We start from the raw sequence: 27,932 nt of genomic DNA, 5'->3' as shown, positions 1-27,932 counted from the left end.
CTAATTTCCTTAGTTGAAAACCTTGTCATAGTGTCAATCACAAAAAGGGGAAAAATCCCAAGTGTAATAATAAAGTACTCACTTGATCCCTCAGTGATTGTGCTGTTTATGGAGCTTCCTCCGGTTGAACTGCATTTTTTGCTGTCTTTGAACTGCTTCCGTCTTCTGGCCCACTGGTCTATTGCATCTTCCTGGGAACTGTCACTTGATCTGGTGTCTTTCTTCAAAGGCAACTTTCTGGTTTCATTGATTTCTGATTTCAAGTCTAAGTAATAACCAGATGTTGTTTGTGAGAAATATGTGACCCGACTTGTACAAGTATTTTTACTGTTTAATATTTCTACATTCTAAATGCAAGAATAATCTAACCAACACATATATGAAAATACCAAATAATACTGAAAATATTCAGAAAGTATATATTTTAGACTGCTTAAGGCCTTTATGCAGCAAGAAGTAGAAGTATCTCTAGTTAAATACCTACGTAGTCATTTGTACATCACTATTTTAATGCAGAAACTTGTAAATTACTCATGGATCTTGTTTAACATCTTACATTTTTGAAGTGGCCAGTAGATAGATATATAAACTCCTATTTGAACATTAATAATCTTGCAAGACATGCATGAAGATTTTTGTGGTTTAGATTTCCTTTTAGTTAAGGCAGAATAAATTTACTTGTTGTAGTATTATTTCATATACAGTTGTAAAACAGATCTTGTGTTATATTCTGTTCTGAAAATGTGACTGTAGCCACTGGCAAGGGCAGATAGGGAGAAAGTCCAGCCTTCACAAGCTCACTGGAGGATGATTGTACACTCATGACTGTACAGCCTTTTTCTGGCTTCAGCCAGATATTCATCACAGACATATGTAATGGGCAAGGGCATTCCAGGGCACTATTCCAGACCATTGCTGAGAGTTAGGAAACCTATCTCTTGCAGTGCCCTTGTAACACCCTTTACATGGGTCCTTTTCTCTCTGGTACAATTATGAAGTCCCCAGAACACCAAGAGACTTCTAGATCACCTTTCCCCCATTCTGTTTATCATAGAGGCGTCTCTTCTCCTCTGCTCTAGATATTCTCACTCTCCGCTGAAAAATGACACATTTGCTTTCCAGTGTCACTGGATTACTAAACTCCAGAAGTCCTACACTGCCCAGTGTCTTGGCAAAGTAGGCTGCTAGTCTCAAACTAAAAGTGGATTTAAATTCATATTAATGAGTAAAATTTATTCTGGATGTACACATTTATTCGTTTAATGTAGGATCTCCATAGCATTGCTAGGAATGAAGAAAAATCAAAATATGACCCTGGACCAAAAGAGGGCCAAAGTGAGATGATAGGTATGAGAAAGAACCGACACAGATAATTCTTAGCAAGGGGCAAAAGTGAAGAGAGAATAAAATAAGAGAAAATAAAATAAAAATGAAAGACATAGCTACACCTTACTTCTGTTCTGTGCCCTTAGCCATTTAGGTCTAATGTCCAGGAAGTCAAGGATTTTGGCATGCAGTTTTCCTTTAGTATCTTAGTTCTATACCTCGTTCTATAGAGGTTTCCATTTCATCAATTCTCTATTTTATATATTGATACTGAGATATTGGTATTGAGATACTAATATTGAGATATCAGTCTGTAATAGCAATATTTATCTATGTAGTTTATATAGACTAAGTATTTTTTAAAATTTCCATTACCAATGCCAAACAAGACAGCCACAGAGGTCATACCACTCTTTTTTGCAGGTATGGTGAACTACAAGAACTAAAAAACTTCAGCTGCTTTGAACTGGGATTATATAAGCTATTTTCCATAATAAAATGTATATTTTTCAACAGTATAAACCTCTTAACCTCCAAATCTGCTGGAGAGGCAAATCTGAGATATATTTGCATATAAATGGGTTGATATTATAAAAATAAAATTAAAGTGTTTGGAGTGATATTACAACAACATATATGTGTGTACATATTCATAATGTAAAAGGCTCACATTGTATTGTGCTATGTCCCAGGATAGTTTAATAATTTTATAGTTCAAAACACTTCTTTCAAATGACCAGTTATGCATACAGGTAGATAGATTATAAAAAGGAAGACAAGAAATTTTGTAAAATATTAGCTATTAAAAATAAGCCCTTTTTTTATGCAGTTTTTTCAAACATATAAGAGAAAGGAGAAAAGCAGGTTAAAGGATCCCTTGTGGTCATTCCATGAAGATATTCAGCCAGAATTAAGACTGAGATGTACTTAGTATTCATATATATGTTCAGTATTCATATTGATAGTGGATTTGAAAGCCATGTGGTTTTAAACACTGACTTTGAGTTCATATTTGAGTGCTCTGAGCTCATATCACATGGCAACTGCTTTTACTATCACTTCCTGCAATGGTAGTTGCTTCTCTCACTAGATCTATAGGACAGATGGAGAGTTTAATGTAAAAACTGCTTTTTGATCAAAGCTGCATTAAGATATTATTATTTTTTCAAATTTAGGTTTCTTGACTCTGCAAGATGGTTCCTAGAATCCTCAGCAGGACAACTGCATATGGAGTTATAGGCATAACTTCACGGACAAATGTGTATCATAACAACATCATTGTAAACTTTCAATATACATTTATTTTTCAAGAAAACAGATGTCACAAAAGCTCCAATGCAAAAGGCGTGTGATGTTAACTTGAAAAGTCTTATAGCACCTACCTTTACTAATCTGTTTTACTGATGATGAGATATCTGCATTCTCATAATAATCTTTCATTTCAAAATTTGACTCAATTTCTTCAAAATTGGACTTGACTAACAGAGATAGTTGATTTGCTCCAGGCTCTCTCCTTAAACTGTCATCAACTGACTGTTTACTGCAGAAGTTCTCCAATCTTTGCTTAACGTTTGAATGTTCTGTCAAATTCTCTTTCTTTTCTGTGCATACTGAAGGGGTAGGTAATATGGAAGCCAGTGCCGAATTGTTATGGAAATCAGATTCAACAAGGACATCTCCAGATATGTCCTGTACCTCAGAAAGGCTATCCAATGTTTTATTCATGCCATGCTCTTTGTGATCTAACAACGAGGATGACAGAAAGGATCTTTCTTGTACAGTGCAAGTAATGTTAGGTTCTCTCCTTACTGCAGAGCCAAAACATTCAGGTATGAATGTAGTGTCACCTTGGACAAGTCTTCCTTCTACTTCTCCAGTTATCAATGGAGGGTCAGTCAGTACTGACTCTCTCCTTTTATTTGTTACCTCAGACTCTGCACAAGGTGGGTGAACATTTAACTGTAAAACTGAACTTTGTTTTGGGATGCTTTCCGTAGAGGCATAATTAGTACTTTCTTTGTCATTAACAAATTCACCTGAAGGGCTTGCAGAAAGTGGAGAGGCTTGTACCAGGCGAGCTTTGTTTTGCCATTCAACATGTTTTTCTACAGAGTTATACTCTGACTTCTCTTTATCTAAGGCTTCAGTAGACTCAAAATCTTCTTCCCACATGGATAGGTTTCCCAGAGGCTCTTCATGGCCATTTTCTTTTTTGTCATATATAGTACCACTGGAATGAAGACTCTCCATTAATGTTTCTTCTGTTTCTTCATCTTCTCCCACACAGTCTGCATAGTCATTCAGTAAAAAAGTGCCATCTAGACAGACATCTTCAGGCTCAGATGGATAAATGGTAATATTACGGTCAAATGATGTGAAAGCATATTGATATGAAGACTTAAGACTTCCCAAATTTCTCAGTGAGGAGGTCAAGTTGGGAGACTTGCAAAGCTCTGTCAGAGAGGAGGTCAAGTCAGGACACTTACAAAGTTCCTTATATTTAGCAGGAATATGTGAGTTCCTGTTATGGACATCTCCTGCTTTGGTCTCCTTAAGCAATATGTTTAAGGATGGCAGTGAGTAAAAGCCAGAATCCCTTCTAGGGTGAACTGGTGATGGTACCTCCAGGGTAGTATTCGGGAAAGACTTTCTTCTTGCTGTTTTTGGCCCCATGTCTCTGTGTTTGTCACAGTTATTTCTTTCTTGACCTAATACATTGCTAACACATTCTTTCCCATTGTTTAGATTATGCAAGGTATTAATAGCTACAAGACAATTAGCATTATTTATTTTTGAGAAAAATATTTTATCCTTTAAAAAATCTTCCTTTTCATTGGTGTGGTCTTCATAGTCGTCTGTGTTAAGTTTACAGAAATAACTTTCTTTCCCCCAAATACTCAATGCTGTAGTGAGATCGTCAGATTCCTTTCTGCTGTTAACAGGGTACAAAGATACGCCTTCTGCAATTGTATCCAGGTGCATTTTGTCACAGTCAGCAAATTCTTTAGGTGGAGGGAGAAGCGTATATCCATCTGGGAATGCACAATCTGCTTCTTCACGATAGCTAAATGATGACTTACAGTCTGTATTACACAGTGCCTCTATTAAAGAATAATCTGTTTCACTCCAATACATATCTTCCTGTTCCCTGTTGAGTGGTTTACTCTGTGCCTGCTCACCAGCTTTGAGGTTAACTTTCAGATTTTTCTTTTTGCTGGTATATTCCACCTGAATGTCCTTTGTTTCAATGTTCATTTCCAGGGAGACACTTTCATTGATGGCAGTTTGAATTTTATGCTTAGACGATGCCTTGTATTTCCCACTGTGCTCTGCTGAGTGATCACTTGAAGGGCACTGGTATTTTGAACATTTTGAACACTGACTTTTCTGGCACTGTCTTTCATGACATTTCTTGTTCTTTGAACTTTTCCTTTTTTCATCCACAACTGTTGTTCCAGAATCAAACAAAGAAATATTCTTAATCTCTACTTTCACATTAAAAGAGTCATGTTTTACTTCTGCAGAAATTTTTCCAATGGCAAAGCTGATGGCATCTGAAGAATCTGGCTTGCCCCACAGTGTAATTTTTCCTTTGGATGAGCTGTCTGACTCACTAAAAGTTACTGTAGCTAGGATTTCATCTTGCTGAGGTGAGAAAATTTTAGGAGGGCAGTTTTTCTCCTTCTTCCCTTCTGTTTCACTGTCTGATACATTATTAAGGTGCCTATTTTCAGAAACATCTGAGCTACTCTGATTCTTGTTTTCATTATCTTTTCCATCTTCTTCAGCACCCTTTATATCCAGTGGCTCTGTGCAGTGAGAAAGAGCCTCACGTGCTTTATTTTCAAGGCTTCCTACACCTTGTTGGCATTTACAAATGGGTGACAACTGTGCACCTAATTTAAGGTAAAAAAAAAAAAAAAATTCTTGTGATTTGGTATGCAGTTTCATAATTGTGTGATTAACTTTGAGACAGTTTTCATAGAAAATGCCTATATTCTCTTTAAGATCTAGTGTATTTTCCACATTTTTTTTTAATTTCACTATTAACTTGCTTTGTCAAGTCATCTGATGTGTCAAGTGATCTGCTAAATAATGTGAAATCAGATAAACAAGGTGGGCCACATTAATTCACTCTGGTTTGAGAAATTCAATATATTTGTACTTTTTAAAAAGCATTTTTTGCTTTTTTTAGGGCATAAGGTATTCTATTTGCTTATAATAAGAACTACATTTTAAATTGTATTACTCCTCCTTCATTGGTTACTTTATTTCGGTGAACACACTGGATCAATTAACATCCCACTGCCTCCTTGCAATTTGGGTAAATTCTACCCAAGTTGACTTTTATAATCCCTTCACATCCCACAGATGAGCAAACAAAGGGATTAATTAATATGATCACAATCAGACAGCAGGTCAGTGGCACATTTCCAGGAGATGTGACTCACAGCTACCTGATCTAAGTGGAATAAAATGTTTCCTGGCTGTACTAGACAAGATTTCAAAAAATTCTGTCTTGCTTCGTTCATTTTTTAGCATAGGTCATGTGCATTATAGGGTAACAGTTTCATAATGACATCTGCATGAACAGGATTAGAACAAACTATTAAACTAAGACAACACTGGGATTTACACCAAGAAAGATGAGATTTTGAAGCAATGTAACAAAAATATATCCAGAAAGCCTTTACCAGAAATAGCCAGGATAGAAGCTCAACTAAAATAAAAAAAAAACCAAGACATTGCCTAAATGTACCCACACTTAAGTGTAAATATTTCCAATCTGACAAACAGCTTTGAGCACAAAGGTGAATTTCTATCTTGATGAGTAAGTTAAGAACAGCCACATATGTTCCTGTTGATTTCACTTTATATTAAATATTTCTGTAAACTTACATTCTCTGGAATCAGAGCTCTTTCTGCTCTTGCAGCTTTTTCTTTTCTTTCTACTCATTTCTAAGAACCGAGGGCATCTGTGTTCTAGCTTTCTGTGTGGAAGGGAAAACATTGGATAATGAGAAAGCTTCTCTGGAATAGCTTTGCTTTCTAACTGTCAGGTTTTCTAACATGTTTTATTATAACTTGTTATAATAAAAAATGAAAAAGTTCTAGAGCAGGTACTAATGCATTTATTTCTTCTTTTGGTTATTTAGGAATAACTTCTGAAGATTTTTAAAAAATAGCTTAAAATCAAGATCTCATGGTCTCAGTTATAGGGCCTGAACTAAAACCCTTTAAAGTCTATGGAAGCTTTGAGTGGTGGGTGACCTTTTACAGTCTATGATTTTATCTGATTCAGATTTTTTGATATGAATACTTTGTTTTAAGCATTAATTTTATATTCAGTCTTACTTATATGTGTAATAAAATACTTAATAATAATAGTTTTTTTCTCCTGAGACAGGATTCTTTGAAGTGAGAACTATTGGAACACCTAATACATCACAGGCATGGTCTTGGAGATCAATAGAGTTATTGCTGGGAAAATCACCTAATTACAAGTGTTATTTGTCATAATAGTCTTCTGATGTCTGTTTATCAGAACATGAAATATATCACTATGGAAGGAGTGTGAGTGAATTTTTAAGGCCACTAACTTACCTGGTATAATGAGGATATGTGAATCTTGTTATAAGGATAAAGCTTTTAAAATAATTGTATTGACATTTTAAGACTAATATTACGCGTTGCTGTATGCCATGATACATAGATACATGATACATACATGCCAAACAACTGGGAAGAAATTTTTTCAAGACACAGTAATTTCTGTGTCTGAAATTTTTTTTTCTTTGAGGCCTGAATGAATATGTCAGTGTACATTCACTATCTGGTTGGAAAATACAGGCAATTCTCCTCTGTCTTTTTGGAAGACACTACAGGGAGACTGGGAAATTCATGCACTTATTTCATAGCAGGAATTTTGGAATGTTTACACTCTCAGTTTCAGTATGAAGATATACCTCTACTTTTTCCAGGAGGCTTTAGTCAAAGCTTGACTGACAGCCAAACTCACCAACTGAACTCTTCTTTCAGTAGGAAGAATGAGCTTAAAATGAAATACAAGGTTATAAAGGACACAGAGGCAAGCACTAGGACTGGTACTTATTTGTAGTGTAGGGAATGAGGGAGGGCCCATCAGTTCCAGAAAAAGGTCAATATTCTCTTAAAGAGTTACATATGCAAGTATGCCATGAGTAGCAACCTTATACTTCGGGTGTCATATATATATAAGGTCTGCAGATTGATGCACATATTCATGACTTTAGGAACTAACAGAACCCTAATGTGACTTACAGTTGAAGTTTCGGTTATATTTCACTAAGGTGCAACTGAGAAAATGCTTTAACTTCTAGGAATTCCCTCAATTCAGCTTAAGGAAGATGCTACACATTCGATTTCTTCCCTTCACCTTCCTGACCTTCATGTTGTATTTCCAAAATACTTGCATTAGCTATACTGCTTTTAATTATTCTCTGGGAATTCTATTTTCATGGGGTTTTTTTCCCCTATTCTGTAGTCAGTAATTAAATGGTTAACCTCAATATAGGAAATATGGTTTCAAATTGTCACTGCTAAAATGCTGTTAAAAACTATCTGCAGATCAAGAACAGCTGCCTGTTTTACTTTAGTTTCTCTTTACATTTGATGGTTACTTTTAAGGTTGTATGCACCACAGAATACTCTTTAAACAAATTCTGAATTTTATTGAATGCAAGATAAGGCCAGAGACACATTTTTACATAAAGTGTTTAAAGCCTAACTTTTAGGAAAGAATAATAGGCATATCTATAATCAGTTAGCAGTGGATTTGAATTATGAAGGCTTTGGGGATAAGGTTTGCTTGGTTGAAGATAGATTGAAGAATAAAAAAGTATCTAAAATCCCGGAAAGAATTACTGCAAGAAAAATGCTTGAATATTAAGGAGATAGAAAGGATTGTAGATCAGTTATAAAGAGTTATAAAGTTATAAATGAAACCATATTAATTTCAGTTTCTCTTCACAGTTGAAATGACCAGTATTGTCAGGTTTCTTAATGGTAGAATATAATTTGACTTTGCAGAAGGAATTCTGTGTCTGAGATGATCCATATTTCTACTACTATTCAAATTTATGTGTACTTGGTATCATGGGACACTGAAAGTACTGAAGGTAGATAGTGTTGATTCTCTGCATGACAGGGTTTTGGGAAATGATCTAATACCGTCTAAAATTTAAAACTCTGAGCAAGCAGCTATGAAACCACCAGTGGAAATAGCCACAGGTCACAGTTGTTTATAGAGGTAGGATTAGAGATTTTGCTTGATTGTCGAAGGTGAGATTTACAATATAGTTTAACAGGATCATTGGGCTGCATTTTTAAAAATAATTTCTGTAATTGGTAGTAAGTAGATCAAAATTATAATTATTATTTGCGGTGTCCACTTGTGATTAATTTTACCAGCTCTAATGTTTTCATGATTAAGTTTATCAGCTCTTGGATATTAATTATAGTATTTATATATTACTTTTATTGTACCTGGAGTGTGTTTAATTGTTGATACCTTAAATTTCAAAAAGCATTGGAAACAACTTAATGATGCAAATAGTTTTGCTGCCCATATGTAAATGCCTAACATTTACACATGTTAATTTATCCTTTCTTCTCTAAGGTCTACCATATCAGAAGAGGCACCAGTTATTTGCTTTTTTGTTTATGTTACCCACACTTTGTCTTTGTCTACTCTTGTTTCATTGGTCCTGGAGCTGACATGCGCTAAGAGAATTAGGAATCTCATCACCTTCAATCTTACTCACAAGCACACCTATTGACTTGAGCAAGGATTAGTTGTAAGAACTATCAGGACTGCATGATAAAACTTGCCTTAGGAACTATTTTGTCCACTGCTGGACACTAGATGAATATGAGCCAAATCAGCTTAGCTGGGAATAGAGGCATTCAGCATTTGCTTGGATGGAAGCCAATGTCTGTTGACATAGTTCCTTACATGACAGGTTATTCTTACTATGTAGATTAGTGCTCAGGTTAGCTCAGAATAACAATATCCTAATTTTGAGTAAAAGATCACTAGAAATGTTCGTATTCATATCACACTGTGAATACAGGTAAAGCACTGTCTAGAATGTGTTTATTCTCATTGTGGGTAACATCTGTAATGCTGTTTCCTTCAGGTTCATCCAGATGATTATAAGCTCTGTGATAATAAAAGCAAAAAAAAACCCAAAACACTTCTGTAATGAATGCCTTTGAGTTCATCTTGTTATGCAGAAAAAGCTGCCTTAAAAACACTGATTGGACATAAATTTGAAAATATGGGAGTTATTTTACTTTATGTTTATATACTTAAATTGTGGAGACTTTATGTGAAAATAAGTAAAAACACGTTCAGTGAACCTATAAAGACAAGACTGTCAGAAAAGACAAAGGAAAAAAAAGAAAGGAAAATATGGAGAATATATTTGCTGATGCTGAATTGGAATGGTGTGATGACACAATACCTTTGTAAAATATTTTAAGATCTATCAGGATAATATAAACTTTCCTTTTAGACTGTAAGTCTCTTACTTACAATTCAATATCCTATGCTGTAGAAGGTTTTGCTATGAACATATTCAGTGGTACTTTACTGAATACTTCCCTACTGAATTCTACAGTGCTCACAGTCTACAGAACAAAGTTGTCACAACATACGAAAACAAGCCTTTCTCAAACAAGATTATTTTACTTCTCTTGCCTTCTGTCTTTCAATATTAAATCATTCTGATCTGTTGATCTTTTGATTCAGAATCCTGCTTTTTGTCCCCATTTCCCTAGATGAACTTAAATTACATTGAATTTTATTCTTGTTCATTTCCATTGTGTCTCTTTGTATTTCACAATATGCTTGTATTTCATACTTATCATTGCTTTGACTTTGCTTCTCAAGTTACAAGCTATGTGTGGTCCAGTCTCTTACTGCTTAGTTCCTCTCCTCTAATTATGAAAGTTGGAATTTCCCATGTGAATTATACAGTCATAGAATGGTTTAGGCTGGAAGACAGATTAAATATGATCTCATCCCAACACCCCTGTGATGGACAGGGACACTTTCCACTAGACCAGGTTGCTCAAAGCTCCATCCAGCTTGGCCTTGAACACCTCCAGGAATGAAGCATCTCCAGCTTCTCTGAGTGACCTGTTTCAGTGCCTCACAGTGAAACAACTGACACAGTTAGAACCATAGAGACTCAAATAGAATTATCCAAAGCCATCTGAGATTCTCAAATATCTCTAGGCAAATGCTAAAGTTTACTGCTTGATTTCTTCTTTTTATTCTCTGTACTGACTGTGGCTGGTGGAATATTTCCTACTTTAGACTTCATACATTGGGGTAGATGCCCCAATAATTTACAATGTCATTAGTATGAGTTGTATTGGAGAGCCTTGAGTTCCACAGACAGTAGGCAAAAAGGGCTCATAACTGATTTACCTTTTACTTATCTCATTGAAGTACATCTTACTGAAGTACCTTCTAGTTTTTGCCCTTTTCTCCTTATCAAGCTGCCACTACGATTTTATTTGAATAATTTCTTAACACACATTTCTGAAGAACTGCAGAACATATTTCATGTCAAAGAATGTTTTTTATGTCAAACACAAACAAAATATGCCATCAAAAATGCCTGTATTAGCAGTATATTTCTCACATTCTTCCTCAGTTGGAATGGATGCTATTTTCACTTACTTATAGGTTCACCTATAAATTTTCCTGGAAAGACTGGTCTTTAAAAAGGTGTCTGCAAAATGTCTAGAAAAAAAGGAAGCAGGCAGTCATTTACAGGGACTGTAACAGTACCATATAGCACTTTGCAAAATCAATAAAAATGTGAACTGTATGTCTACAAATAATCAGATTCCAATCAAATGAACTCAGTGGATATATGGCAGATATCCATTTAACTCTGAACATCTAAATGAAACAGAAAAAACATGGGTCAATGAAATCAATCTACAACAGGTGATGTACTGGGACCCACTGATCAACCATTTAATTTCATGAATTGTGCTGTGGCACTTTTAAAGAGCACATCAAATCAGGATCCTCTTTTTTCAGACCACAAAAAAATTGCAAACACCAATCAGTATTTCTTCAATTCTGATTCAGAAGGAAGGTTACTGTCTAAACAACTAAGAATATCACATATGCCATAAATCAGCATATTTAGGAAACCCGAACCCCATGTCATTAGATTTTGCATTATTTTTGACTTTTCTACAAGCAGAAATTGACACAACAGGAAGTGTTAAATAGATTTTGACCAATCTTTTGAAAAAAAATAATAGGTATATTATTCTCTCCAATACATTAAAGCTGTGTCCCTGCAGGTAGGGATATCTTCATTTAAGATTTAGAAAATGCTACTAAAATAGCAGTCAGTCAAATGTTTTCAAGACTGTTTTAACTCAGCACTGAGAATGCAAGTGCCAGCAAATAGTGTAGTGTAGTGAAATACAGATTAGAAATCATTAGAAATCATGAGCTGTATATACACAGGTGTTTCTACCTTTTTAGGGAGAAGTTAACAGGTTTCAGCTCTTAAATTCTGCAAAATCTTATGTAAAACTCATTTCCTTTAAAGCTGTCTACTTATTAAGTAATCTTGCTCTTTGGTCAATTATTTTGAGCTTTTGCAATAAAAGACAAAATAATGTAATAATGAAGATAAGCATTTATTTTAGATGTTGGAGAAATTAAATTTCTGTGCTAGCATTTTTCATTTTTACCTTCATTTAAAAATGTGCACTGCCTTACACTGCAAAAGACTAGTAGGTAGCCTTTGTGCTGTAAATGATCCATAAAACATTCCATCATGATTTTAACACAATTACTAAATAATGAATATTTCAACTTTACTACAATGGATATTCATGTATTTAATTATTATATAAGTAAAAACATATTTATAAATAGAGAACAGAATTTGTTGGGTATGACATCTCTTTTCTACTGCATAAAATAACTTTTCTTCATCAAAAGCTCTGAAAACGTGTTTTAAAAATCACATAAATTGTCATTTCTGTTTACATTGTTGGACCTCTGCTACTCCTATTTTAGAGACCAAAGGAAAACTTCCTAAACTGAGTATCAGTTGGATTAGCCTGTTCATGTCAGTGAGTTTGTCATCTGATATTTAGAGTGCTATCTATGGAATTCATCCTTTCTCAGTACCAAAAATGACAGCAGGTATGGGAAATACCCTCCCAATATTTTGCAGCAATTTATCATGAAATTAGTAGAAATCTCACTATAACATACATTATCAACCATTTCCAATAATGAAATGTAGTTTCTATAGTCAAATATTTTACTGTCAGCATAGTACTATAATTCTTTCTCAGTCTCTGAATTACTCCAATTTATCTGAGTTTCAGAACTGCTCATCCATCTCAACATAAATCAGGTAAATTCCAAGTATTTGCTTATACTTGAAACTCAGCCCACCAAAAAAACCCTGCACAGTAGTTACACCATAAAATTTTCTTTGAAAATTAGGTAGTTTTTTTGTTTTCAAAATATCTGTGACTATAAAATATAAATTACAATTATGCATGGAAAATCTTCCATTGTTCATAGAATACAATAAGGGCAAAATCTGTCACCCTCTCCTAACTTCTAGGATTTGATTTCTGGCGTTTAAAATGGGAAAACTAAGACACAGTACTTTCCAGGGTCACTTTCTCCAGAGGAGCAACTTACACCAAATAAGTAAGGAATAATTTAGATTTAGAATGACAAAAGAATTTGAGATGCTTATTTCATGTACTCTTTTTTAGCTTTGGCAGAGGTCTTGAGAAAATACCTACAGCTGAATGTTAGAATGCTTCTCTCCTTATAAAGAACTAAGAATGTACTTTAACAAAGCTAGCTTAGTTTGCAGGATGATGACATTATAGAAAGAAAAAAATTAATATCCAGGCTTATTTAAGTGCTGAAAAATGCAAAAGTAAGCTTCTCTATCAGCAACATGTAATATTCATTCTTGACTACTAATTCTGTTGTCTTATCATAGTACTCCTCATATTCAAATGTGAAATACTGGTTCCTGAAAGGCAATATTTCTAGCAAAGAGAAGTTCATTCAGGTAGGCTTTAATTTCCAAAATTATATACTACTAAATGTATAGTATTTATATGCTAAAATAAGATAATCAATACAGTCTTAGGAATCAAATATCCATCTTAAAAATCCATCATTTAGGAAAACAGTCATATTTTATCACTGTGAAAAAAATCTCCAGTATTCCCATATTTTATAAAAACCATGATGAATTGTAACAATTAGTAGCTACAGAATATTACCTAATAGAGTCAAATTTAAAGAAAAAACTTTTATACTTACCATTGCCATGAGCCAATATTCATTTTCCTCAGATGCTTGCTGTTATGGACTGTCTGTGAACAGTTTGCTTTTCTAAGCACATGAAGCATGGGTTGGTTGTCTTGCTAAGGCTTAATAAGATAAAAAGTTAATTTTTTTTTTCTTTAGACTTACCGCCTTCTGTACTATCAAATTCAGCCAGCAATGATATGCCGTATATACATATTCTTCAAATCACTGAAGCAATAAAGGACTACCAGTTATTCAACTCTTCACAGCTAAAGCAGATAATAAAAATAACAACTAAATTACCCAGCGGATACAAAATGTCAGCTTTGTCTGAAAAGTCTTACTGAATTAGATTACCTAATTAAAATTAAAGATAAAAGAGGGAGCAATGTTCACAGTCTTATTCCACTTCTTTTTCTATTTCTGTCTGCTAAGCTCAGAATCTGATTAGTATATTTAATTCCATGAGGCATCATGATTGGTCTACCTTTAATCAGCCTGTTGACACCCACCCATTTTTCCCTCACATGTTCCAGACTTCAACGTAATCATTTACTAACTTGCCAACACTCCTATAGAAAATATAATGTTCAAATTATAGAATCAACACTGGAATGATTCTACTTTTCACATATTTACATATATCCAGAATGAAAAGTGAGTTAAAAGAAGTATGTTTATTGAGACAAATGCAAAGTAAAAATATCATAACCAGCGTTATACTTTCATAAAATGTCATTATATTGCATGAAATTACAGTTTCAGTAGATGTATCTATTTTGGTCTGTTCTCTAATTATTAATTATTAATAATTAATTATTAATTATTAATACATAATATAATTATATTTTTCTGCTTTATTAAGCTACTATTTCTATTATCTGTAAGTCATTATAAAAATAGATAAAATATGTAATATTTTCAAATTATGTACTGAATAGAAGGTAATTCTCTTTAGTGCACAGGCAAACTGGAATAAAAAGGCATCTCCAGTGTCCTGGGTTGATTATAATGTTAAATTGTATCCCCATTCGTCCACACAGATTTTTTATTCTTAAAATTTCATCTAAGTGTAAAAGTGAATGGAAAAGAAGCACCGAGTCTGTTATCAGAGACTGTACTTGCTCCCCCTGCATCAGGAGTTTTGACTACAGCACAGACAGACAACAAGACACAGATCGCCTTGGCTTTCCAACTAGCCGGAGCAGAGAGGTCTTCCTGGACTGTTTTCTTTCCCTTTTTCTGAAACGAATCGAACCTGTTCTGGACTGGGGACTCGGGGGAGCACCGGGAGCTTGCACCCGTGGACTACCGGGAGCCCAGCCTGGGCAGTGGCATTTTCCAGCGCCAGAGGGACTGATAACAGAGCGAACACCCACAGGAAAGAGACCCTCTGAAGTTTGTCATCTCTTCTGAAGGGCGAGAGGTTTTGTAATTTGATATCGTTCATTCTTGTGCTGGGTAGTGCTGTGCCTGTGAAATAAACAGGTTTTTTCCACTTCTCTCAGAGAAATCTCTTCCCAAACCGGTTGGGGGGGGGCACGTGGGTTTGCTTCCCGGGGGGGGGGGGGGGGGCCATTGGAGGTTTTCTCCCAAATTTGCCCTAAACCAGGACATCCAGAATTATCTGCCTTGTACTATCTGATGTCATGTGTACTCCTTTTGGTCTGATACTGTTGTACAAGCAAGGGAGAAAAGAGAGAGATCGTTATTCACAGCACAGAAAAAAACCCTCTTTTTAATTTTTTAAGTAACACTATTCTCTTAATGTACCACATTTACTTTGAGGCAAGAAACAGCCTGCTTCCAAAGCTGCTGCCCTCTTTTGGGTAAGTTGAACTACTGAGATCTTCTGGAGGTATTGCCCATACAATACTCCATTCAGAATCACTACGCTCTGTTCAATTGCTTCTACATTTAATTTGGCACTTTCCTAAAATGCTGTAGTTGACAGACAACCACAGCATTTGGCTCTTCAATTTGATATTTGCTTTTTAAACTGCAAACAGTAACTGTCATTCAGAAAATGTATAGGTATTTTCAAATTAAAATTCGAACCCTGACCTACAAACAAGGCAAATTAAGGGCAATAAAAAGCCAGGAAAAATCTCTCATTAAATAGATTAAATTTATCTAAGTAGTTTTCTTAAGCAATAGAGATTTGTCTTCTTCCCTGCGAATGGTTCTTCTGTTGGTGAGGGGAAAAGGAAATGAAAGCTTCAAAAGCTTTTTCAAAAGGCTGTCTTAGATTTTGAAAATATATGTAGTCTAAAAATTATTGACACACTGGAGTTATTAGATTTGAAAGATCATTAAAATATTACGCTCAAAATCAGAGATTTTTTAAGGGTTGTTCCCTTTGTCATACAATTATTTTTCTGTTTTTCTTCATGCAGGAAAGTGAAAATTTTCATTTTACTTATTAGCATTGTAATTGCAGATACATACTGTTATACAGATTTTCAAAAAAAATTAGGCAGATTATTATAATCAGTATTGATTAGGGAAACTGTATGGAGTTTCACTGTTAGAAGAACATCTCTATAGCAACTCACCATAATTTTCTACTAAAAAAAATAGTATTCCAATGGGTCTTAGTCATGTACATTTAGTTACCTCAAAGTGATCAACTACTTATTTTTATGCTACCTGTATTTGCTCTATGCTTTATCCTCCCTCTTCCGTCTGCTCCTCACTCCTTTGTTGTTCATCTCTCTAAACGTAATCACCACAGTACTGGTTGAAACTTCCTTGCATTGCTTAGCTTCCACAACTTTTTGCATACTCTCCAATATTCTCCTTTACTCTATGAGCAACCTGCAACTAATGCCATTGTTATCATGCAGTCCTGCTGGTACATGTTGGCTACAACAGCTTTCCACAACTTGCCCTCTCTGTAAAAGCATATTTTAAGGGAAGCAGTGTTACTGTTTCCTTCTCCTTGCCAGACTACTCAAGAGATAACCTGATTGTCTTTATTTGTAGGAATGGCTGAAACAAGGGAGAGAATGAAGCAACATAATATGTCAAATACTCCAAGTCTGTCAGGAATGCTTCTTGCTTGAAAGTTTCTTAGGTACTCCCCTACCAAATAAACATGAAAACTGCTGAGCACAATATGACATGGATGGGGAAAAAAAAAAGAACAATCAGGTTTTGTACAACAGTTTTACGGATTCCAGGTTGCTGAGAATTTTGGAAAAAATATTACATCATTCACTGTTCAAAACAATTTAAGTTACTTCAAATAAACACATAATATTAAGTTTACATTTGCCACTATAATTGCATTTTCCTTAGGTCATTTGCATTTCTTTTGATTTCATTGCAATGACTGCAGAATGATAGACTACGAACCATTACATAATGAAATTAATAATAAACTAGTATACTTTTCTTTTTAGAATATCACCATTATCTTAAATAACTTGATAAATTAAGGCACAAATCTGAACTGTGGCATTAAAAACACATAAATATTTAAACTAACTTATTGCTATCCCAGTCTTATAGCTGCAGTTAATATATTTCTTTCAACTGTAAGATTCTTAATAGCAGTAACAATCTTAGCATCTCTATTTCACTAAATAATTTTGTGCATATTTTGAGATGTCTTGTTTGTCCTTATCCATTACTCAGTAATTTCATTTCTAGTTATCAGAGAATGAAATGACTCACTGCCTAGCATCAATAAGTAAATCATAATCTTATAAAAACACTAATACTTAGGCTTTTGGGAATGGTTCTCCAACACCTTAACACCTTTTTCAAAAACAAAGCATTGTGTTATACCTTTAAATTCAGGCTGACATACAACTGGGGAAGTGCAGGCCAAGTGAGAATGGACAAGTAAATGCCCTGCCTAGACCATTAATACAAATTAGGTTGTTAATGTAAAAGATACGAAGTACCATATATTCACTATTACGTATGCTATTAACTTTAAAATAACCATAGCAGGGAAGGCTTTTAGCACTGAATGTAGATTTTTGTGACATGTCAAAATTAAAGAATGGGGATAGGCAAAAATTAGAAAGTTATAATTAAGGCCAAATAGGAGGATGTGAGAATTCAAACAGCAGTCAAGGTCAGACAGCCCTCTTTGTAATGCTATGACTCCTTCCAGTGTGGGAAGACCAAGTCAAACATAAAAAGTATAGCAGCAAAAGGCATAATCATTTCATTCTAGAACAAAAACCATAGCCTGCACTTAGCAAGGTACCAGTTCTACTTAGTTGTTGCTTGCTTGCTTGGGATAATTATTTGGTTTTGTCCAAATCTAATTTAGGTCTGAAAACACATACAAAGATTTGCATAGTTTAGCTCTGGAACCAGTGTAAAGGCTCAGAAAATTACTTGGTTACATATTCACTAGACAAGCAGTTCTAATTTATTCATAATTATTCATAATTCATAATAGAAGAAGTAACTTAAAAATCAATTATTTGAATTAAAGATTAGCATTCATTCCAATCCAATGTTTCATCAACTGGTATGCAATAGCTCGACTTGGTGGTACGAAGAAAGAATGCTGGTTTCCTTTAATGAGAACTTCCACAATCTGCAATAGAAACAGATTTTTATCTTTAGAAGACAGCTTTATAAACTACATAGAATCTAACATTGTATTAACGCAGAAATTAACTTCCTGTAATGATCCATCAGTCTACCATTGCTGTATCTATTAAAGAGATACTAAGAGATTCCCCAAGGTAGATACAGAAAAAGTCCCACGTTGTGCAAATTATGACATTTTTGAGCTTAATGTGCCCCAAAGTATGCCTTCTTCCTAACAGAACTGTGGAGACTGCTAGTATACTGTTTAAGGTTTTTGTGAAGCCTTTTTATAGCAAGGACCACCAGATGGTGCTCTACACTGTGACAAAAATATTTTTAATTTTTATATGTAGTGCCAAAGGAGATGTGTTTTCGTTGTCTTCTGAAGCAGTTGCAAGTATTATGAGAATACACTTTGAGTACATTTTTGAAGTATATTTATTTCTGGCTGTACACCAATCTGTGACTAGTTGTATTCAGAACTGATATTCATCTAAAATAATGTTCCCAGTGTTAACAGAAACACACTGAGATTGCAGGTGACTAACTTTGCCTTCAAGGTGATGTACAGTCAAAACACTTGGAACTGCTAGGCAGATGTCCAGTGTTATTAAAAGCTTAACTCATAAGTTGCCTGAGGGAAAACCTGTGAAGCAATCTTTTCTTCTACTCATGAATTGACATACTTCTGTGACAGTCTTTTCTGCCTCTCTTTTATTTAACTATATTTTAACTACTGATGGAAGCTAAATGCAGGATTTCTTATTAAGGCACAGTAAGCTGCATTTCATATCAGAATATTAAAATAGTACTGCATGAAAATAGATGTTCAATCTAATGAATTCCCAGTGTCCTTACTTTAACTTCCACCCTCACACTGGTAGCATGCTTGTTTGGAGAAACTGTGATGAATGCTGCTATTAAATACTACTTCTGCATGAAAAGCAGAGGCTTGCTAAGGAAATGGATTAAAATAACTTGGCTCTCTCACAGAAGGGAAAGGTGAAGAGCAAACTGGCAAAAATGTTATAAAATGAACTTGCAAGTAACTCAGATATTACTGAGTAATGTCTGAAGTGTCATGCCAAAATAATTTCCATATTCTTTCACATAATTTGACAAAAAACTAGGTTTCTGACCACCTGTCACATAAGCCAGCAAATTAGCAATGTGTTTGTACCCCCAAAATAGAATAGCTGTCTTTCTCTAATATGGAATTAACTACAACCATAATATAATGCAACTGTAGTATGATAAAACCAAGAGTACACGTGCTCATTTGACTTTCTGAAAAAGCAAGTCTATTGTATGCCAGAACCAATATAGGCACAGACTAATCAATAGAAGAAGAAAATAAAACTGAACTTTACCTGTTCTCTAGTGAACCAGCGGGCATCCTCTATTTCATTCTTGTCAACTTCAATTTCTGTAGACACTGCAACAGCTAAGCAGCCAATCATTAGGGAGGAGGGCATTGGCCATGGCTGACAAGAGACGTACTGAACATGGGAAACTTTGACTCCAGTCTCCTCCTCTACTTCTCTTCTAACAGCATCTCCTATGGTTTCGCCTAATCAAAAAGGGCAAAGAACAAGCAGCTCATTAAAATACTCCAAACATCACATGCTGAACTTTGAACTGACTCAAAAGATTTGAAACTGCCCAAGGCAATTATCTATAAAGATCTAGTTCATGGAACAGGGCAAAGACCTCAGCACATGACACACAAGTCTAATAAGGTAAAACAGCCACCAAAGCAAAATGGAACTTTGAAAAGAAAGTGTAGTAATTTCTCCATAATAGTATTTATTTCCTGAATTGAAAACTCACCATACACACAAACCATTATCACTATACCTAAAATGTCAAAAATTAGGTAGAAAATGCATTATTCCTATAATTATTGAAACATTGATCTGTTCATTGTAGCTAGCACTAGAAATTAACTAGTGTTAATTTCTGGATTTTCAGTATGATTGCAACAGCATGTACTACAACTTGAAAAATCAGTATTTAGAATTACAATAGTAAGAAAACAGAGATTTAGAATACTTGCTCACATTTCTCTGTTGTCCTTTGCCTGACTCATTCTTCATTGTCTTAACACACGCAGACAACACTAAATTGAAACTGCAATGGAAAGCTTTGCTTCCAGATCCACAAAAAACTGTGGATGTCTGTGTTTGGAATGCTGATGGTCACCAGCCTACATATGCACACATGCACTCCCTGATTAAAGGCTAATTAAAGGACAAGTATATAATCAGAAATAAATATCTTGACTTCTTTCGACTGATACCTGAATAAACTTGTTTATGCTGTCACTGTATGTCAACTTGCACTCATTTACTGAATGTATTTATTCACTGTGATTTCACTGGTGATAAAGATCTATTCCCAATGTAAGTTTTACAAGTTGTTCTGCAGGTACTTATAATTGTAACTAATTTCAACTATTATTGCTTGACATAGTTATTGAAATATCTGTTTATCTTTCTTTCAGAATTTTGTAATTTCTACTCATATTCCATAGAATTAATCAGACTGTAAACATAAGCATATGCTTAACTTCATGGTAATTTTAACTTACACTTTAAAACTTACTTTTCCTATGCTAAAATCCTTTGCTCAGTATCATCAGCCAATGTGACATGTTTTAAAATTATTTTTTTTCATTTAAATAGTGATTTGATGATGTGAAAACTATTTAATATTTTTATTTACTCAGGTTGTTTATTTTTCTATAAATCAGCAGCTGCAAAGTACAGAATAAGCGTATTTATTATAACAACTCCTTTCTCAGGAAGCAAAAAACTTCAATTTGAGACAACACAAAAGATATTTCTCTGTACTTGTAAAGGTATAATACTGTTACCAAGAAAATACATTTGATAAAGAAAAATTAAATTACTCACCAGGTTCTACAAATCCAGCAAGGCAGGAAAACATTCCTGGGGGAAACCTCTTCTGCCTACCTAAAAGACAGTGGTTCCCATCTGGATGGATGACTTGCATTATCACAACTGGATCTGCAAAGAACATGAAGCAAATGTATTTCAACATTTGAGGGACTTAAATGCAGTAAAAACTTCCAGTCTATTCCATGCCAATGCATATAAAGACAAAAATTACACTGAAATCATAATTGTGTGCATGCTCAGAGTAAACTGTATTTCACTCACGTTGATTATTTCATTTCACTTTGGGATTTCTCTCCATGCAAGATACTTCTTTATTTGGTTGTGCAACATACAAGTCTAGTAGAAGCAGTTTACTAACCAAGGTTTGAAATGCAGGACAGAAATTATCTGTAACCAAAGCACACAATCTACTAAGATTATCAGCAGTACTGACCTAGCTTTGCATCCAGGATATACCAACAGTTTCTGCAGCAAACTCATTTAGCACGTTCTCTTCACCACAGAGGTCTGAAGAATGTATTTTTGACTAAACACCAAATAAGGAGACACTTTGCTGACAATGTAAATACTGACTAAATACTAACTATTTTCCACCTTTGACTTTGTTTACTCTTTGCTATCAGTTTCTCATATGATGTTGCACTTTGACAAATTTTCTCACGTCTAGTCGTGGTATCTGTCTTTTTCTTTCTAACTTAGTATTTTTTCCTATTGATCTAAGCAACCTTATCAACTCATGATCTTTTCCCCTTTTTATTGCCATCTAGTTTTAAGTAAAAAAGTAAAATGTGACCCTTTGTGCTGCTGGTATCTCATTTAGACTGTTTGAATTTCTAACTGATATTACGTGTTGAAATAAGGTTTGCACTGTCACAGCAATTTTGTATCACTAATTAGTACAAGAAAGAGAAGCCTGAACTACTTAATCCTAAACAGAAAAGAGACACAAAAGCCTGTGGAGAAACAAGTATGGAAAACCTAGGACAAAAATAAGCAGCAGAAATAACTAGAAATAAATTGTTTTACATGCATATAATACATATATACTTCACTTTTCAGTGAGTATTCTCACCAACTCTTGGATATGATGTGTTGTGAACTCCTTGGAGACTGGGACAATCTTCTTTTAAGCAAGTTTTCTTGTAACCCCCTTCTTCAATCTTGGTTGCACTCCCACATGTTGGGCAGAATCGGTAGCGGCTGTGCCATGCTAGAACAGATCTTGCCTGGGCTATTACTCCTTTAAAACAATACATTGAAAACGCACAAGATCAAATACTAATTCATGTTAAGCTTTTAACAGCACAGAAAAATCAAGTAGTGAAGTTTAACACAAAAAAAGTCAAGAGTGTAGTTTGAATCATAATCATAGCTGAAAGAGAAGTTGAGCACTATGAGTTATGCAGATCTTCATCTTTGCAGCATTGCAAATGCAACAGAACATGGTATTAAAGAAAAAAAAGTTACAGGGCAATTTATACACATTCAGGAACAGATTAATCCAAATCAATATACTCTGCTTCTCACAAAAGTCACATTGTGTAGGCAAACTGCCAAAATTACATGTATCAAGTATTTTTCTTTTTTTTTTAAATTTTGTTAATGTCCTCACTAACACTAATTCACTTTGTCATTCTGACTTTTCAACACCTCCTTGTCAGATGAGTATCCAACACACTGTTATAAAGGACTTAGGTACTCATTTCTTGTAGTTAATAAGTTCGTAATTATTATTTTTAGTTAATAATTTCATTACTCACTCAAAACTCAGTAATGTTTTATGTTTATAATATTAATTCATGAATATTTAAATATTACTGTTTAAAGCCCATGATGATCAATAGGTTTTACAGTCTACTATTGTCATTGGAAAAACTAGTCCTTTGCAAATTCACATGTTCTTAACATACAAAATTCCTCACAAAGCCAATACCAGGCTTTTAAAATCAGAATATTTCTAAAGCCACTGAAAACACATAATTTCTTTGCACTGGTTTGTCTTTTCTTTGAATTATACCTCAGGGAATAACAAAGCATGTCCTTCTGATTATACATTTTGTACCTGCTGCACTTCATGCATCTTACCAGCTTCTTTTTCAGGTAACTGCAGTAATGCTGGCATTGGCGGATGAAGAAAGTAACAGTCCTCATGCTTCTGTTTAAATTTTTCAGCAGAAGCAGAACCTATGCTAAGAGCAAACCAAGCAACTAACCCATCTTCTTCTTGCAGAACTCTTCCACTGCAAGCAGCCATCAGGTTCACATCATACTGAAGTTCAACTCCAAGAAAAACCAAGGTACATTCTTCGGTTTGGTTCATGCACTCTTCCACATCCTTGTGGTGCAGCCTGCAAAGCTTTACTTCTGGTTGCTGTGAGCTCTCTCTTCCCCCACCCAAAGTAACCAAGGGACTTAGATCTGAGAAGAGGATGTATACTGTAGCTGGATGGCTTTGTTTTTCGCTTAGCCACTTGGAATCTGTTCTTTTATTACTCCTTCTGTCCAGAAGCGTCATACCAAAATAATTTTCATATTCTTTCATATAATTTGACAAAAAACTAGGTTTCTGACCACCTTTCACATTAGCCAACAAATTAGCTATGTGTTTGTATCCCCAAAATTTAGCAATGTCCAGAGCTGTCTGCCTTGATTTATTAATGATGGATCGGTCACACCTAAAGAAACAGAAAAAAGCTGAGGTTACCAGAGTAAATATGTTTAGGAAGGGCCCAGATGTTGTATTATTCCTACCTCCAGCATATACATCTGACACTATTAAGGTACAAGAACTTCTACATACTCTGTCTACACTGGGATAATCTTTAGTCAAAATGTTTAGCATTGTGGTGACAAAATATAATTATACTTCTTTTTCTTTTGCTAAGGCTATCTTTCACATTTTTGTTGATCCTTTCCAGATTATCATTCACCAAAATTCATGAAGTAGTACAAAGACAATGAATTAATTAAAATTCTACACACTGTATCATCAAAAAAGGCTCAAAAACAGAGCTTTGAAAATCTGTTCCTCATAACCAGTAATCAAAATGGAAAAAAAAAAAAGAAAAAGAAAAGAAAATAAAGCACCCTAACAAGCATTAATTTCTAGAAGCTACTAGAACCAGCAAAAACACATTTACAATAAAATATTTTATTGAAGTTAATTGGCTTGTTCAGCCTGGAGAAAAGAAGACTGAGAAGAGACCTCACTGGGATCTCCAACATCCTCATGAGGGAAAGCAAAGGTGTAGGTACTAATCTTTTCACTCTGGTGACCAGTGACAGGACATGAAGCCAGAGTTCAAGGAGTGTTTAGACAATGCTCTTGGGCATATGGGTACATGGTGGGATTCTTGGGATGTCCTGTACAGCTGCAGAAGTTGATTCTTGTGGGTCCCTGTTGTGAGGTGCCTCAGAGAGGCAAAGATTTAGTTTAGAGATAAGCATTGTTAAAGTGAGAGGCATGGCTGTAAGCCATGTGTGTTAATTTTTACCTCCTGTGTTGGGGGATGGGCTGTGTGAGCCCGATGAAGTTGTCCCACCCCAAACCCCTTGTGAGGGGTGGCCCAGGAATTCTGATTGGGTTTGAATCCCTGGGGGGGTTTGTCCCTTGCTGTGTTCCTAGTGGTCCCTTACCCTGAACCCCACCCTAGTTCTGTCCCTCAAAACCCATCACCCTGCCTTTGTTCAGGGCTCTCTGTCTCTGAATGACATTTTGTTCCCACGCTGAATAAATGGTCTCACGAACAGGAGCCCATCTAGTTCTTGTCCCATGCTGGTTCTCAGAAACTATGGCTTCCCTGGACATGATCCTGCAGTTGTGCACTGTAACAGGTCCCTTCTAACTCAGGATATTTGATGATTTACCATAAAATTAAAATCAAGAATACAGCCTCTGCTTAGTGGCAGAAGCTGGTTCCTGTAGGGATCTTTTAGTCACCCAGATATCTGTGAAGTGAAACAGATAATGGAATGCTGCCTCATCATATACATTTAAATACTAAAACCAAAAAGAAACCCAAACCTTAAATAGGTTGAGCTTGATTGGAGGTCAAAATAACACAATTTAATTATTTGCCAATCTTAAATTGGTAAGTAAAACTGAAATGTCACTGTAAACTACAAATTATGTAATAAATACTGGACTCATCAGTTTTTAAAACCAGAAGATGACTGTAATATTAATGCTGCTGATACACATGTAACTGTATCACAGGCAAGAACATCTTGAGATTTTATATTAAACTCAGTTGTTTTTGAGGGAATCTGAGTACAGTTTAGAAAACTATTCAAAACACAAATTACAAGTTTTTGCTAAAGTTGCTGCTAAAGCAACTCATAACAGAAGACTCAAGGGAATGGCATGAAGCTCTCTCAGAGGAGGTTTAGGTTGGCTCTCAGGAAAATGTTCTTTACCCAGAGGGTGGCTAGTCACTGTAACAGGCTCCCCAGGACAGGGCTCACAGCACCAAGTCTGACAGAGTTCAAGAAGTATTTGGACAATGCTCTCAAGCACATGGTGTGATCCTTGGAGACAATGCTGTGCAGGACTATGAGTTGGACTTAATCCTTGTGGGTCCCTTTTAACTTAGGACATTCTATGATTCTACAGTTCTGTGATAAAAAAAAAATCTGCTGATTAGCCTTCTAGAATTATTCTCTGTAATGTTATTAAATACTATCTTCAGAGACATTAATGTTTATATAACCAGCAACTGTAATTGTCAAAGTAATTTTTCTAAGCATTAACTAAAAGGAGACCAATCAGGCCACTGCATCATCTCATGAACTATATTCAATTACCTAAGAGAACAACCATGAACAGGACATTTAAAAGCAAAATTCACTTTTTTTTAGTGAAAAACATAACTTAAAGAACTGTTATCCTATTTACCAACTGATAAATTCCCCAGGATCTCAAAAGATTCCTCAATACACAAAATCTGGCACTGAGATACTCCTCTATGTACTGGAACGTACTGACTATAGTAAAATCCAGTGGTTCATCTAATGCCCTACTCTGAGCCCCAGCAGAGGCTACAGGTCTTGGGTATGACTGAAAAAAAAAATCAAAAATGGGTGGGATGATTACTGGAGGCTGTGGAATGCTATGCTTGAAGTTACTCATTAACTACAAAATGAATTGTTTTTTTCTGTAATTAGGAGTTCAGAAAGGAACAGCCCGGGCTTGATTAACATTAAACTTAGACACATTTGATTCTAATTTAGTTTTAAAACATTTTCCATTTGAAGTAACTTTGGAAAAGGTGAGTCTGTCATTGTTTGCTGAAGAGTCAGCAAACATTCTGCACTAACAAAGATTCCGATGGATTACAAATCAAGTTTAGAAAAAAAAAAATTAAGTGGAACAATCAAATACACAATCAAATATTGAAAACATTCAATACAGTGGTTGGAATTAGGGTGCAAACTTTGTTCTGTCTATTCTGTAAAAAGTGACAACTTAACTTTGAATGTCAAAGGAGTGACTTTAGAGATGCTTGTAACTTTTAGACTTTCTTAGCAAATACAAAAAGCATGATGCAACAGCAGAACCCAGTTGTAAACTGACATAGAATACATTTTCCTGAGTTTTAGCCCTGAAAATTCTACCACTACCTGTCTGGTAAATTTACTTCTGAGACAAAAGTGATAGGAGCAAAAAGGGGGGGTGCAAAATAGAGCTCTTGAATGGCATCTACTAAACAGCTTACCCTTCTTGAAGAAGAACCTGCACAACCTCAAGGTGTCCATTTCTAGCACCGTACATGAGGGCTGTCCAGCCGTTCCCTGCGGACGCATTGAGCAGTGACGGGGAGCACCTGAGCAGTGCCTTCAGCCTGGCTGTGTCTCCAGCAGCAGCGAAGTCATGCAGCTGAGAAACCATGTCCTGGTGCAGGGGCTTCTCAAAGTCACTCATTGTGCCAACTAAGTTTAAAAAAAAGAAAATAAAAATGCCTGAGGGCATTTACCACTACGACTAACACGAATTAAAAAAAAAAACAAAAAACCCGAACTTAAATGCTGTACAGAAAATTAGTATTATCACCAAAAACACAGAACAACAAATTCTTGTGATTGGCGTGATATCGTTTTTCCAAATCAAATCTTTGTCCCACCCATCTCCAAACATAGTGACACTTCACCTTAGCAGTCAAAACCAGTTTCAAAAAGGCTTAAGGACCAGAAGATTTTACTGTGGAAATGTAAATTCTGAGTGTGAAAAAAACACGTCGTGGTTTCGTAACCAAACGCACACAGACACAGACAGACACAGACAGACAGACAGACAGACACACACACACACACACACACACACACAATGCTGCCAGGACCGCTGCGCAACACAGCGATAACCTCAGGGCCCGCTCTACCCCCTTCCCCAGGGCCGCGACCCGGCCTCAGCAGCGGGACACCATTACCGTGCGCGGCTCCGAGGGTAGCCAGGCCTCTTGCGCGCTCCCGCGGAGCCCGGCCCCTGGCGCGCTCCCGCCCCGCCCCGGCGCGAGCCTCAGAGAGACGGAACGGGGCCGAGCGCGATTGCCCCGCCCCGCCATTCAGGGACGGCGCTGGGCTCCAGGCGCTGCGTGTTCCTGGGGGGAGTGCCCGGTCGTGGCCGGGTCGATGCACAGGGTTAGAGGGCAAACAGCCATTTTGTCCCCCGGGCAGGAATCTCGGTGGGTATAGGAAAGCGATCGGATTTCAGCATTGCTTCACCGCGCTAGCAGAAGGCAAGGGTCGGTGGCAACAGATTG

General features: G+C 35.7%; 2 protein-coding genes across 8 annotated transcripts in view; both read right to left on the bottom strand.

Annotated features, from left to right (window-relative positions):
• Positions 1 to 17,575, bottom strand: part of LOC106628724 (uncharacterized) — a 43,684-nt gene extending 26,109 nt beyond the window's left edge. For 3 of the 5 annotated variants that reach the window (XM_088054172.1, XM_088054174.1, XM_088054175.1), the window contains exons 1-3: positions 6,226 to 6,651; positions 2,709 to 5,222; positions 83 to 265 (exon numbers count right to left, since the gene is read on the bottom strand). In XM_088054172.1, coding sequence (XP_087910298.1) covers positions 83 to 265; positions 2,709 to 5,222; positions 6,226 to 6,337 — 2,809 coding nt within the window. In that variant the 5' untranslated portion in view covers positions 6,338 to 6,651. Of the gene's footprint in view, positions 1 to 82; positions 266 to 2,708; positions 5,223 to 6,225; positions 6,652 to 11,056; positions 11,120 to 13,711; positions 13,822 to 17,491 lie in introns of those variants that run through there. The other 2 variants (XM_014261569.2, XM_088054173.1) reach the window with 2 other exon arrangements.
• A 491-nt stretch (positions 17,576 to 18,066) lies between these two features.
• Positions 18,067 to 27,659, bottom strand: NUDT12 (nudix hydrolase 12). Of its 3 annotated transcripts, none has more exons than XM_014261570.2 (7): positions 27,600 to 27,659; positions 26,892 to 27,105; positions 23,263 to 23,852; positions 22,250 to 22,417; positions 21,172 to 21,285; positions 19,627 to 19,826; positions 18,067 to 18,260 (listed from the first exon to the last, which is right to left on the bottom strand). In XM_014261570.2, exons 2-7 carry the CDS (start codon positions 27,095 to 27,097, stop codon positions 18,150 to 18,152), a joined length of 1,389 nt encoding a protein of 462 aa, XP_014117045.2. In that variant the 5' UTR covers positions 27,098 to 27,105; positions 27,600 to 27,659; the 3' UTR covers positions 18,067 to 18,149. The 3 variants fall into 3 exon arrangements, with proteins under 3 accessions (XP_014117045.2, XP_087910302.1, XP_005533102.2); XM_088054176.1 differs by lacking the exon at positions 27,600 to 27,659 and adding an exon at positions 27,499 to 27,520; XM_005533045.3 differs by lacking the exon at positions 27,600 to 27,659 and adding an exon at positions 27,324 to 27,474.
• Positions 27,660 to 27,932: the final 273 nt, after the last annotated feature.

The sequence above is a fragment of the Pseudopodoces humilis genome, chromosome 4 (genome assembly GCF_049639895.1).
Source record: "Pseudopodoces humilis isolate 2021_Gansu_Grassland_sample_001 chromosome 4, ASM4963989v1, whole genome shotgun sequence".
In the NCBI taxonomy this organism is placed as follows: domain Eukaryota; kingdom Metazoa; phylum Chordata; class Aves; order Passeriformes; family Paridae; genus Pseudopodoces; species Pseudopodoces humilis.
This window is presented reverse-complemented; position numbering and strand designations above follow the sequence as displayed.